Below are 13565 nucleotides of genomic sequence, written 5' to 3'. Positions count from 1 at the left end.
CCTCATGGCACAGCATTCTCCATGGCTTTGAAAGCTTTGGAGTTGGTTGGAATGCTAGTTATCCCTTGCATTCTTATTTAGTTAACCACAATATATATAAAAGAATACAATTGGATTATCTGAATCTTTCCATTGTTGATCCGCCAGGCATCAAAATTTCCTATAGGTCACACCATTTTTTTTTTTTTAAGACCTGACAAATTGTCATGTCATGTCATGTCAAGCCTAGTTGGTATATATCATGCACCACTTAAGAGTAAATGCCCTACTAATCTCGTATCATCTTGTTCAGTTGTTTGTATTTATCATGCAGGAATGTTTCTAATAGTGCTTTCTAACAGCTTCTAGTTTTTGAGGATCTGGCGGTTCCTAGCCACAGGACTAAAAATATTGTGAATCACATCTCCCAGTTGGAGAACACGAAGAAGGTTTTGTTGGTGGATGATGGTCCTATAGATGACAAACTGAAGCTGGCAACAAGAAACCTGCATCATGTGAACGTATTGCCTTCAATCGTAAGTAACCTAAAAAATTAAAAGAACAAGAACAATCAAACCATACTGGAATGAATTGAATGGTTATGACAAGATCAGCAATTTGGTTCAGGAATTTATTGATCATAAGGTGGTACATTTTCCTCTTGATCTGTTTGTTGATATCAATTTGGTTCTTGCAGGGTCTGAATGTTTACAGCATCCTGCAGCATGATACTTTTGTGATGACCCGAGATGCTGTTAATAGGATTGTCGAGCGGATGCATACTCCCATCAACCGCTGAGGCAATGGGACTGACAAGCTAAAAACATAGGGGTTTTGTTGACTGGCTGTTTCAGTAAGGTTATTTTTTTTCAAAAAAAAATAATCATAGCTTTAAGGGCATGAGAAATTCTTCCCTTCTGTTTACATCTTCAAACTGCCTGCTTACCAGTGTTTCAGTGTGTCACAATTACATGTAAGGTCTAGCAAGCAAGAAACTTGAATATTTGCTATCTGCATCATGCCTTGGTGGTCATCATCTTTGAGGCTTAAATGTTGTTGTAATGATTAAAAAAAAGTAATGCTAAAGTTTAATGAGGAAAATTTTAAAATTTTATTAAGTCAATGCAGATGAGGTAGGGAAAAAGTTTTGATATTTCTGTCGTTGGCAATTCTTATAAGTGAGAACATGGCCTTATTGTTGGTATCCGTTGCAGATTACTAAACATGAAGTATTTGGATGAAAAAGAGCAGTGTAGGATTTAGAAGCCAGTCATTGACCAGGAATCAGATAAATTTGGGATGCTGTGGTTGGCACTGGCGGTTCATATGATATCATTGAAGCTGTCCTGAGAAAACAACTAGAGACTTTTCAAAGTCTTCTTTATTTGGACCGTCCACTCAGTGGATCCTAAAGTAAACTAGACTAGGCCAATTTTCGGTGGAACAAGAAGGCCAATTAACTACAAGAAGACTCACAAAAGTTCGAAAAGCTTTTAGCTCGATGGAAAGGGGTCGGTGATGGTATAGCCCGGCAAGCAAGTATCGGTACGGCCGACCAAAAAAAGTCAGCAGAAAGAATAAGGGCCAATCAGACGAGTAAATCTGCGCAATTTGGCGGGTAGTCAGGCAAGAAGAGAGGATTCCCTGCATCATGTCATGGAACACTCTGTTTGGTTACATGGCTAAAGTTCCTTTCTTTGAAAAGACCTCATTGTTTGCTTGTTTATTTCTTCCAAAAATTTAAGGACGGAGAATTCCGCGGCTCCACACTTCACCTTCATGGGTTGGTACGACTTGGACCATGACCGGGGTAGTTTGTGAGAGAACATACGGGAAAGCATGGCCTTTTGAACAGAACGCCTAACTGAGTCGAGAGGACTTTCTTCTTCTCTTTCTTTTTTCTTTTTTTTTTTGTTGGTACGAGCACAGCCGGCTACATCACAAGCGACTTGAGAGGATTTTGACTGCTAACAAGTTGCAGATTCAATAGCTCCAACAAAAACCATCACTTTATAAGATCAAAACTATGTACAAAAAAGTATTAGTTACGGTAGAGTTTTGCGGCAGATATTTTCAGCAAAATAACAAAAAAAATCAAGGGAACCATACAAGAACATAGAATTTTACGTGGTTCGACAAAGACCTGCTTATGTTCATGGAGTGTTCACCTTCTGTACTTTGAGAAAAGTTAAGAAAATTATAAAAAAAAAATGCTCAAATTTAATTACAAAATCCAAGTCTTAACCTTTGTACACCACTCTCAATTTCCTCTCTCAACCTGGGAAGAAGCAATATGACAGCTTACAATCTATTTTTGATGCAAATAGAATAAGCTCTAAATAAACATCGGCTATCCTACGATAGTTCGATTAAAATCCAATCTGATGGCTGTAATAAAAGATACCAAAAAACATAACAGCTACATATTGTTATCTACTTGTTAGTACATAAACATATTTCGTGATAGCCTTTCAGTCAAAAATCTAGAAAGAGAGAGAGAGAGACGTTGACCCAAGCCGGATCTCTGACTGCTTGGGACCATGTATTAGCATGCCACATACGGTCAGTTCCCCTTGCTTTCCATCCAGATTTCAGACTACTCCTACCAAAGAGAGAGACTTGGAGACAAGGTGTTTGGAAGAACATTCTCAACTGCTCCCCTGCTATTCCTGAGTCATGACACCATTGACATCTGGCCTGAGATTGGCAAGAAACATCCTTGTCTCTGCTCATGTTCTTAAGCCATATAACCTAAAATATAGTTTACATCCCATGCATGAAAAAAAAACAAAACTACAATAATACGTTACACGTGGTTGGGAGTTCCAGGAGTTCATCCAAGAACAATATACTCATAGACTTAGGTTCACAGGACCGAGGTTCACTTGGTGCAACAATAGGATGAGACGGATGCGTGTCTAGGAGAGGATCGACAGAGCACTTGCCATGGTTAGCTGGATCCAGAGGTTCTCAGACTTTTGGGTGCACCACCTACCCTAGATTGCCTCAGACCACTGCCCTGTCCTCGTGAGTACTTCATACCTTATCCCGATACGCTGTCCTTTCCATTTTAAGAAAGTTTGATTCTCCTATCCTCGGGCATGGGATGTAGTGCGTGAGGCTTGGCGGACACTAGTGCGGGGAGATGTTATGTACAGGATTACCCGCAAGCTGGAGCTGACCAGGCGCCGACTATTTAGATGGAACCGAAAAGAAGTGGGGAACATTTTCAGGAGAGTGGAGAAAACCGAAGTAGCTATCTTCAGTCTCCTGTCTCTAGAGGTATGCGGGTCGGGCTTCTCCGACACTGACCAAGAGGAGCTCAGGGCCCTACTATCCAAGCACCATTCACTTCTGAGGCAGCAAGAGGTCTTCTGGAGACGAAAATCTCGGGTTTAGTGAATTGCAGAGAGAGACAGGAACACAAGGTTCTTCCACCAGTCAACCATCATTAGGAGGCATAGAAACAAAGTGTGTAGGATCAGGGACAACAACGATCAGATGGCAGAGGACCTCAGCGCCATCAAATGGACCTTGGAAAAGTTCTTTAGGTCGAGGTGGACCGATGTGGGGGATGGCGGTGGTGTGATTTGTAAGCCAGCTCCGCTGTCGAGAGTCTCGGTGGATGAGAATGTAGCCTTGGTCAGTGTCAGAGATGGAGGTCCAAGATGCCTTCTGGTCCTTGGGTGATGATAAGGCCCCAAGTCCAAATGGGTTTTCCCTAATTTTTTTCAGGAGGTATTGGCAAATTATCATGCAGGAGGCAACGACAGCTATCCAACAGTTCTTTCTGTCTTCAACGATGCCTGATGAGTGGAAGAGGACCTTTATCACCCTAATTTCGAAGAGACAGGATCCAACAGAGCCGAGCTACTTCCAGAGTTCCAGTCAATCCGCTTATGTACCACCTTGTACAAGGCCGTGGCGAAGATTCTGGTCTAGAGGATGAGAGGGATCCTTCCCGGATAGATATGCCTTGAGCAGGAGGCTTTTGTGGGTGGTCGGTTCATATTCGACAATGTGTTCGTTGCTCACGAGTTCATATGTGACCTCTAGAGAGCACTGAGGGGCAGGAGTTTGATTGGTGTGAAGCTTGACATAGAGAGAGCCTACGATAGAATGAGGTAGGACTTTGTGACTCGTGCCTTGGAGAGTTTTGGTTTTCACCGACCATGGATCAGGTGGATTCAAAGGTGCATTCAGTCTTCGTCTTTTGCTATACTGGTGAATGGTTACCCTCGTAGTTTTTTGAGTCTTCGGTCGGGTTGAGGCAGGGATGGCCTTTGCTACCACTTCTGTTCATCATCTGCGTTGACTACTTGTCTAAAGCACTCCATCGCGCTACAACAATGCAAGAGGCAGAGGCCTACAGGCCGGTGTCGAACTCGACTCAGATCTCGCACCTGCTTGTTGCTGATGATTGTTTGTTACTAGCCCGGGCGACAAGACGGTCGACTCAAGCTATTCGGAGGATTCTGAGGGAGTATTGTGCGGTGTCCGGATGACAGGTCAACTTGGCAAAGTCAGCCATTTGCTTTATCTCTAAGATCCACCTAGGTGTGAAGATAAATCCAAAAATACCAGAGCTTCGTTCTAGGATTCGTTTTGTTTGTGACAAAAATTTTCTCTCATTAAAATATTTTTTTGCAAAGTTAATGTTCGATGCTTGAAAAAATAGTTTTTGCATGTTTGGATGGCAATGAGAAAATAACACATTTTAGAGTGGCTTATATTTGGTTGAGCATCTGCTTTTATGAAGAAGTTGGGTAAAATATTTGTTATGACCTTAATAAAGAAAAAAACATTACTCAATTCTATTTAAAAGCTTAAGGGCATATTGAAAAAAAAATTCTCCTAATTCTCAGCTTGTAGGAGTTCCCACATCAGTTTTTTTTAATTAAATATGAGAATCTTATTTCCATAAAATTGCTACTTTTCTATCTCCCTTCTTTAAAAACTTCAATCAAATATGAGGCATTTCTCTATTTTTCGTTGACCACACTCTCTCCACTCATCTTTCTATGAACCAAACGAGTTCTAAGGAAATGAGACTCCATAGACCGATTACTTTGGCATCATTGCTAGAAAGAACAATGCAACACTTAGGCACGTAAAGATGGATCCTGCATCAAGAGAAATTATTAGATGGACCAGAACTGGACCTAGCATGAAATCGTGTTGCTATACACATAACAAAGAAGAAAGAGGAGGAAAAATGGAGTGATTTCATCCTATATCCATGGTGAACCTGGTCCACCTGATAAATTCTATTCAAAATATTTTACATTGTGAGCTGATAGAAATTTTATTTCACTTATGGAAAATAGATCCACATTTGTCATATAATAGAGAATTCTTTGACATCGGACAGATTAACCAGATAACTTGTTTTCAAATATTGTTGAATACATATAACCTTATGAGAGTCCACTTAGAAGGATTCCAGAGATAACCGGAAAAGCTTGAACCAGGCCTGATGGAGTACAGACATTGTTTCTTACATTACTGTAAATGCCTTCTTTGGAGTTGAACCGGTAGGTCTTAATGGTTTGACGTTCTCATCCCTGCTTATTGAACGTTGGCAACATAAGTCTTTACGCAAGACGACCGTTGCTCTCATGCATCGCTAGGAGATATAGTATCATCTATCAAATTTTCAAAGGCTAACGGAAATTCACATATAAAGCCCAACAATTTGAATAAAATATCATCCTAACCTCGAACAAAGTATCTAGTATAAGAATTTAAGCTATTTTGGCATCCTTTGTCAAGTTAATAAACTTTGTATCTTTAGTCATAGTCGTGCTCGATTAGTTGAATCTCTTGCAGTATCTCTATTCGGCCTATTTTTAAAAGTACACAGTTATTTCATGTATTTGGTCCTTGGTGGATTTTTTTTTTTTTTTTTTTTGATAAAAGTGGCTACTCATATCATATAGTACGAACGTGAGTACAGCCCTCCAAATTACGGGAGAGTAAAAAGTATAATTGTGAAGGAACGTCTACATCAGACATCTAAAAAAAAAAGTACAACGTGGTCTTTGGTGGATTCTTTGGTCGGCTCCTATAGGATAATAATTCGGTCTCAACCACTGGTACGTCCAGATCTGTTCCCATCTCATAATGCGGACAATTTCGGTACGTGTATCCCATGTGCCAGCTCAAAGATCCGCCGTAAAACCGCTGCAAAAGTCCATCCAACAGGTGGCCACGTGATGAGATTCCTGTGGTCTCCTTTAATTATTTACGCCAATGTTGTCGATGGTGCAACGTTCCGACCTGCTAGGCCGGGCCCATGCTTAACGGGAACAAGCTCACTGTGGTACTTTACCGCTAAAGCCCCAGATAAAATGATGAGCAGTAAAAAAAATAATCCAATCAGCAGCTTTATTTATTTTCCGGAATACATGCACAATCTATAAGACGTCACCTCTTGTAGCAATCGCCGGACGTCCTCTAAAAGTGGATGGTCGAATACCCTCGATCCCTCTTGTAGAATCCACTAAATTATCTCTATTGTGTCCTCCTCCAGGATGATGCACCGAGCCTTCAAAACTCGCACCATATGAGAGACACCCTCCCGCCGTAATCAGTCTGGACTCGTGATCCCTAATCACAAAGGCAACACTAATCATCTCGTCCACCTTTAGGCAATCCATGCATAATGGGGAGATCTCCATCTTCCTCATCGCCAGTACACTTCTCGTCGGTAGGCATCCTCAGGTCATCTTTCAGATGAACAAAGCAATCTGATGGCGGATACGCATCCTTCAAATCCAGCTGCCGTCCAGTCATCTCGAGCTTTACTCACCCATCGCCGCCTGCACATCAGCTGATAGCCTAGTGGCCGTCCATACCAACCTATCCATCGTGGGATGGCAAGAATTCTCCTAGCCAGTTTGTACAGGAGTTTTTATACACTCCATTTATAGCCTTCTACGCCCAATTTTGGAGATCGAACCTGATGGAACACCAAATATGAACTCTGATTTATGACTAGCAGCCGTAGATCGAATTAAGGGAAGCGGTGAACACCAAATAATTGTTGGAGTGCCGAGTCATCGAGATCACAGTTTCCACGTGTATTATTTTGTCGGGGAGAATCCAATAATTGGACAGGAGTGATAGCTAAGCCGACTCAGCAAAGCCAATTATTTGGTGATGGTGGACCCACGATGAGCCCGAAGGAAACCCGAACAGACACAACCCACCCGCTCGTGTCCCACCTCGTGTCGTAACTGGCACCCAAGAAAGTGACACCGAAGAGGACGACGACAAGACTGGTCAATTGTTTCGATGGAGGGCCAGAGAGAGCTCCGAAAAATTTCAGGTCGATCTCGGCGCTCGTGGTCTCCATCTGACCACATGCAGAGGCCAAATTCGCTTTGCACTCAGCCAAGTGACTCAGTGATTGGTGGGGCCCACGTAAATGAAGCGCACCAAACCATTCTCAATTCTAGGTTCGTTTGTATGGGTTCAATTCGTGGTTCTGTTCTCAGGGCCAGGAAGTGTAAACTGAAATGATTAGCTTTCAGATAAGGACGTAAGGACAACCTTGCACGTCTTTCTCTCGGAGTTTTTTTTTTTTTTCAGGAATTAAAAAAAAAAGTACAGAGGAGCAGGAATAGACACGTGGTTTTCTCTTAGCTTCTCATCAGCCAACCACGGGCCTTGTAGTCGGATTGATAACGCCGTTATTGTGCGCGATGATCTGCCGTTACCGATAACCGGTCGTGAGTCGTGAAGTCGGAAACGACTGTAATTTATATGGAACGGAGTTTCCATGAGACCGTTAACGTCGTGTTCCCCAACGACGCAACGCTTCCCTCCCTCCTTCGCCCTCCCCGCGGATTCCATTCCCACTCCTCTCCACAGCACCATTTCCTCTCTCCCTCTCTCTCTCTCTCTCTCTCTCTCTCTCTCTCTCTCTCACTCACTCACTCATGGCGGCCATGGCTCCCCGAGAGGAGTGGGACGAAGAGGAGGAGCAGAGGCAGGCGCTGAGGGAGCCGCTCTTGGGGCATCTCCACTCCATCAATCTCCGCCGCCAAGCCCGCAACAGCACCTCCCAAATCGCCATCATCGGATCCAACCCCTGCCCCATCGAGAGCCTCGACTACGAGTACTACTACTTATCACCTCTCCTCTGCTTCTTTGATTTCTCCGTCCTCTGTTCTGGGGAATGATGTTTTTGAGATAAAAATTTAATCTTTCTGTGGTTAGGATGATCGAGAGTGACCTATTCAACCAAGATTGGAGGAGCCGCGGGCGGGCCGCCATCCTCCAGTACGTCTTCCTCAAGTGGACACTCTGTTTTCTCGTCGGTATCCTCGTCGCCGCCGTCGGTTTCTTCAACAACCTCGCCATCGAGAACCTCGCGGGAATCAAGTTCGTCGCCTTCTACGAATTGATGCTCGCCAACAGGCAAGCCGACCGGAAAAAGCTCAGCCTTTTCTGATTCTGTCTGAATGGGTATTTAATTCGTTTCGTGGTATTTCTTCTATTGGGTGAGGGTGGAATGTAGGTATTGGCTGGCGTTCGGAATGTTTGCGGCTTCGAATTTGGCTCTCTTAATGTTTGCATCGACAATTACATCGTACATTTCGACTGCTGCCGGGGGATCGGGAATACCGGAGGTGAAAGCTTATTTGAATGGTGTGGATGCTCCTGATATCTTCTCTCTGCGTACCCTCGTCGTCAAGGTGAGATTTTTATGCTTACTGGTTTAAATTTTTTGATAATGTATAAAAAAAGGAATATAGCATTACAATCACATGTGTTAAGGTTGATGGGTATATCACAAAATGCTTTGTTGCTGGTGAGAATCAGCTCGGCCAAGACACCAGGCTGGTTGAGCTATCGAAGTGCTCGAATGGTCGGCTGGTTGGGCCGATCGTAAAGCTAGCCGAAGATCATGACCCATCTTCGAGATGATGGTTCAGTGGCTGTCGTGCTTGAACAGTGATAGCTCCAATACCAGCCGTTTCCAAAATGATGTTGAATGGTGGAGATCATGCTCGGACCTTCACTCAGATGCTAGATCCAACCTGAAACAACAAAGATAAGAAAGTTCTCTTAGCAGAAAGTGTCCAAAGGAGATCCTCTGATGCTTAAGTAAAACAAATTCTTAGAAAATAGTGGAAGTGTTGTGAGAACGGTAGAGTTGCAGCACCAGAAAATAAAAGAGTTTAAGAGTACTTACCTCGAGGATCCTCTAGGTTTATATAGGTGAGGGTAGGCACTCATAGCCGAGAAAATCAGGCGTGCGAATTTGTCATTTTTGGTCACCGATCATGCATCTCGAAGATTACGCACGGGTGTTCTGCTCGTGCATCACATTCCACATATCTCTCGCTCGTTCGTCATGCGATTATAGAAGCCGTTTGCTATCGTAGCCGAGCTCTTGCCAGTTGGAGAAAGAGTTTGAAATTTGAGGAGCTTTCCGCATGCCTCTGAAATCGGCTACGTGGCGGGTTTAGACTATTTGATCAGAAGCTTCGTAGCGAGATCTCATTAGCCAGTCTGCCATATTGGCTATGGTCAGTCCAGAAGCATATCAGCTTCCTTTACTTTGCAGCATATAGTTTGGACCATCTTCAATATATATTTGTTTTAGCAACAATTAAACTGAATCAGATTCTGATAATTTTGAGTTCCCTTTGACAATATATTCTTTTGGAATAAAAGCAGAAAGGGAGATAAAAAAACCCGAATGCCAATCCAATTTTCTTGATGTTTCTCTCAAAGTTTCCCTTGTTGCATTTGTTCTATTAACATAAAAACCAAGAAACATAAACCCAATCATAATGTTAATGCATACATATATTTTAATTCAAACATGATTCTACTCAACTCCCCCCAACTCACTTTTTACATTGTTTTTCCATTATTTTACAATCCGAATACCACCATTTTTTCGGGCAATTAAGGAGTCATCAGTATTCAGACAGAGCCCGGATCCATTGTACCTTGGGAGCATTTTCGTGAAGGGCGATTTGCTTTTAGGACAGTCCGTAGCATACCTCATGTCCACTACTGTTTCTAGTTTTTAGATTTTCAAGAATTTTAAAATATTTTTTTTATATTAATTTTTGAAACATGATTTTCTAAAAAAATTTCAGATTTTTGATTAATTTCCATCAACATACCTGTCATTCATTGCAATGCATGCATATATTTTGCTAAAACATTAACACCTCAGTGATTTGTTTTCATCCTCGATCATCTTATGTTCTATTTCCATCCTCGATCACTTAGCCTGGTAGAATCAGCACATTATTTTACATGCTTCAAGCCATGATCAATATTCTTAAAGAGATCATGATATCCGTTTCCCAGCTTGAAGGTAAATTAAAATGATATATGGATAAACAATTTGCCTCGTCCATGCTCTGGTTTGTATCGCAGATTCTAGGCTGCATTACTGCTGTCTCATCATCCCTTCATGTGGGAAAGGCAGGCCCCATGGTACACACCGGTGCATGCATTGCAGCTTTACTTGGACATGGCGGGTCTCGTAGGTTCCGCATGACATGCAAATGGCTGCGCTACTTCAAGAACGACCGAGACAGACGCGACCTTGTAACCTGTGGGGCTGCTGCTGGAGTTGCTGCTGCTTTCCGTGCCCCTGTTGGTGGCGTTCTATTCGCTCTTGAATCACTGTCATCATGGTACTGATTCAGCTGCTTTAACTGCATTTACTTGTCTTCTTCATGATTCCATATCCATTTCTTACTATTCTCCACCAGATGAACCACTTCTAATAGTTTAGGTTCTAGTGAAGTCACAGGTAGATTGGAGAAAGTTTGAGATCATCACTAAATACTTTCCCTAGGTTTTACCACAACAGCAGATCAGTTTTCATCCCGTTCAGATGCATCAGCAGATACTCAAAAAGTCTCTCACTTTTCCAGCTAATTGAATGCTTTTTAATGTAGTTGGTCTTGCAGGCAATGGTTTTTTTTACACTGTTTTTATCTTTCTCCATGCTGCTTGCTCTCGCAGGTGGAGAAGTGCATTAATCTGGAGAGCATTCTTCACAACTGCTGTAGTTGCCGTTGTGCTTCAGACGCTAATTAACATTTGTAACAGTGGAAAGTGTGGCTTGTTTGGCAAGGGTGGGCTAATAATGTTTGATGTTACCTCGGACAGTATTACCTATCACCTTACGGACTTACCTCCAGTGATCCTTCTTGGTGTTATTGGAGGAATACTGGGAAGTCTCTACAATTTCCTTATGCTGAAAGTTCTTCGGATATACAGTCTTGTTAACGAGTAAGTATTGCTTTAACCTTATATTCCTTTCTATCATTATTGTAGCCTGTCCACACCTGCAACAATTTTTCTGTTTTATTGACAATTGAATTATCTCTGTAATGTGATCTTTAGAATCCATGCTTCACTTTCATTTATAATCACTTCCAGTCAAATAATGCGTCGAATTATATCTGCTGCCATCCACTTCATTTTTTTGAATCTATATTGGTGTCCATATTGCATTCTGGTTGTGAATCATAAATTTTGTTTTTCCTTCAGGAAAGGTTGTGCCCACAAGTTGCTTCTTTCTGCCACCGTGTCCATATTCACATCTTGTTGTCTATTTGGGTTACCATGGCTTGCATCTTGCAGGCCTTGCCCTAAGAAAGATTGCCCTTCCATAGGTCACTCTGGCAATTATAAGCAGTTTCGATGCCCTCCCATGCACTACAATGATCTGGCTGGCTTGATTTTTAACACCAACGATGATGCTATAAGAAATCTCTTTACTACTGGCACAAATGATGAGCTGCACCGGACATCAATCTTGTTGTTCTTTGTTGCCTCCTACATTCTTGGCATCTTAAGCTATGGTGTTGTGGCTCCTTTTGGTCTTTTTGTGCCCATTATCTTGACGGGTGCCATCTATGGACGTTTCGTCGGCATGCTGACGGGTTCGAGCTCAAATCTAGACCACGGCCTCTTTGCTATCCTTGGATCTGCTTCATTTCTAGGTGGGACAATGAGGATGACTGTGTCCATGTGTGTTATCATCCTTGAACTTACCAACAATCTCTTATTGCTTCCTCTGGTGATGCTGGTTCTGCTGATATCCAAAACAGTGGCAGACTCTTTCAATGCCAATATCTATGATCAGATTCTTAAACTGAAGGGCCTTCCTTATCTTGAAGGACATGCAGAACCTTACATGAGGCAACTCACAGTCAGTGATGTGGTTACCGGTCCCTTGCAAACCTTTAATGGCGTGGAGAAAGTTGGAAACATAGTCCATGCTTTAAGGACTACAGGTCATCATGGTTTCCCTGTGATAGATGATCCTCCATTTTCCTCTTCTCCTGTGCTGTTTGGCCTAATCCTTCGGGCACACCTTCTAGTTTTGTTGAAGAAGAAGGATTTTCTGCCAACTTGCTCGCGCTCCGGTGCTGATGCATCGAAGATGTTCATGGCTAATGACTTTGCGAAGCGCAGCTCAGGCAAACACGACCGCGTCGAGGATATAGAACTGACTGCGGAAGAGATGGAGATGTTCATCGATTTGCATCCATTCACAAACACATCGCCCTATACCGTGGTGGAGACGATGTCATTGGCCAAAGCTCTCATACTGTTCCGAGAAGTCGGCTTAAGGCATCTCCTGGTTGTGCCAAAGTCCTCTCCTGTAAGGAAAACTGTCCTTAATTCAAGCTCTTTATGTATGTCTGCAGCTAATATTAGTATCTAGATGACACTGATTGTTTTACCTGCTTCCACTAGGTATTAATTCGTTATCTTTTATTCGGTTTTGCATTTCTAACATCTGGTTTTCCATCGAAGACTTGATTAGATTTGTTTCACTTGTAATCTGCTGCAGAGGGCACCAGTAGTGGGCATACTGACCAGACATGATTTTATGCCTGAGCATATATTGGGATTGCATCCTTACCTGATGAGGAGCAGATGGAAGAGATTGCGAATCAGTGTGCCTGCTTTGAAGAAATATTTCAGGGGTTTTCTGATGTGGGCTTGCACCTAGCATCTGAGATCTACCAGATCCAACTGAAGAGGAGGGGCTTCAATTTTTCATATTCTGATGAAAGAGAGGAGACACCAGAATCATATCTATTTTGATTTACATGGCAAGGTCATGTTCAGACGTTGTGTTCTGCAACTGAGAGCTGCAAATTTGTTAAAAATTCTCCAATTCTCTGCATCTTTGCCACCGGTGTATGAGTCAAAATTGAACCATTTTCATGTGCCATAAACACAGTATAATATGCTTTCATTCAATTTTTTGCATTGAAGCTGTATGATAATTGATACAATTTGCTCTCATATATTAAATAAGTCAGCATTGCTATTTATACAGATAATTGCTCATATATCTGATAGGTTCATCATCATCTTTCTGAAGTCAGATATATTTTGATGAACATGAATAACTGATAACAAGATGGTGATTACTTTTTGATTTTTTTAGCCTGAAAACATATTAATTTCAAAGGTGAATTGAGTAGGATAACCAAAGATGTTGCCCGTCGACATGGAACAGCATTTCTGATTCTTCGACAGAGGCCAATAATTCTAACAGAGCAGTTTTACCTTGCTATATA

The 13565-nt window shown here is 42.2% G+C and overlaps 1 protein-coding gene across 2 annotated transcripts; it reads left to right on the top strand.

Moving 5' to 3' along the window:
* The first annotated feature begins 7764 nt into the window (after window positions 1–7764).
* Window positions 7765–13320, top strand: LOC103706482 (putative chloride channel-like protein CLC-g). 2 transcript variants are annotated; one of them, XM_008790593.6, is made up of 7 exons: window positions 7765–8101; window positions 8203–8403; window positions 8504–8681; window positions 10387–10649; window positions 10984–11253; window positions 11515–12729; window positions 12827–13320. In XM_008790593.6, exons 1-6 carry the CDS (start codon window positions 7923–7925, stop codon window positions 12695–12697), a joined length of 2274 nt encoding a protein of 757 aa, XP_008788815.4. In that variant the 5' UTR covers window positions 7765–7922; the 3' UTR covers window positions 12698–12729; window positions 12827–13320. The 2 variants fall into 2 exon arrangements, with proteins under 2 accessions (XP_008788815.4, XP_008788814.3); XM_008790592.6 differs by having other exon boundaries at window positions 7768–8101; window positions 11515–12634.
* The last annotated feature ends 245 nt before the right edge of the window (window positions 13321–13565 follow it).

The sequence above is a fragment of the Phoenix dactylifera genome, chromosome 11 (genome assembly GCF_051530095.1).
Source record: "Phoenix dactylifera cultivar Ajwa chromosome 11, Ajwa_hap1_PhDact_Kaust_v1.1, whole genome shotgun sequence".
Classification (NCBI taxonomy): Eukaryota; Viridiplantae; Streptophyta; class Magnoliopsida; order Arecales; family Arecaceae; genus Phoenix; species Phoenix dactylifera.
This window is presented reverse-complemented; position numbering and strand designations above follow the sequence as displayed.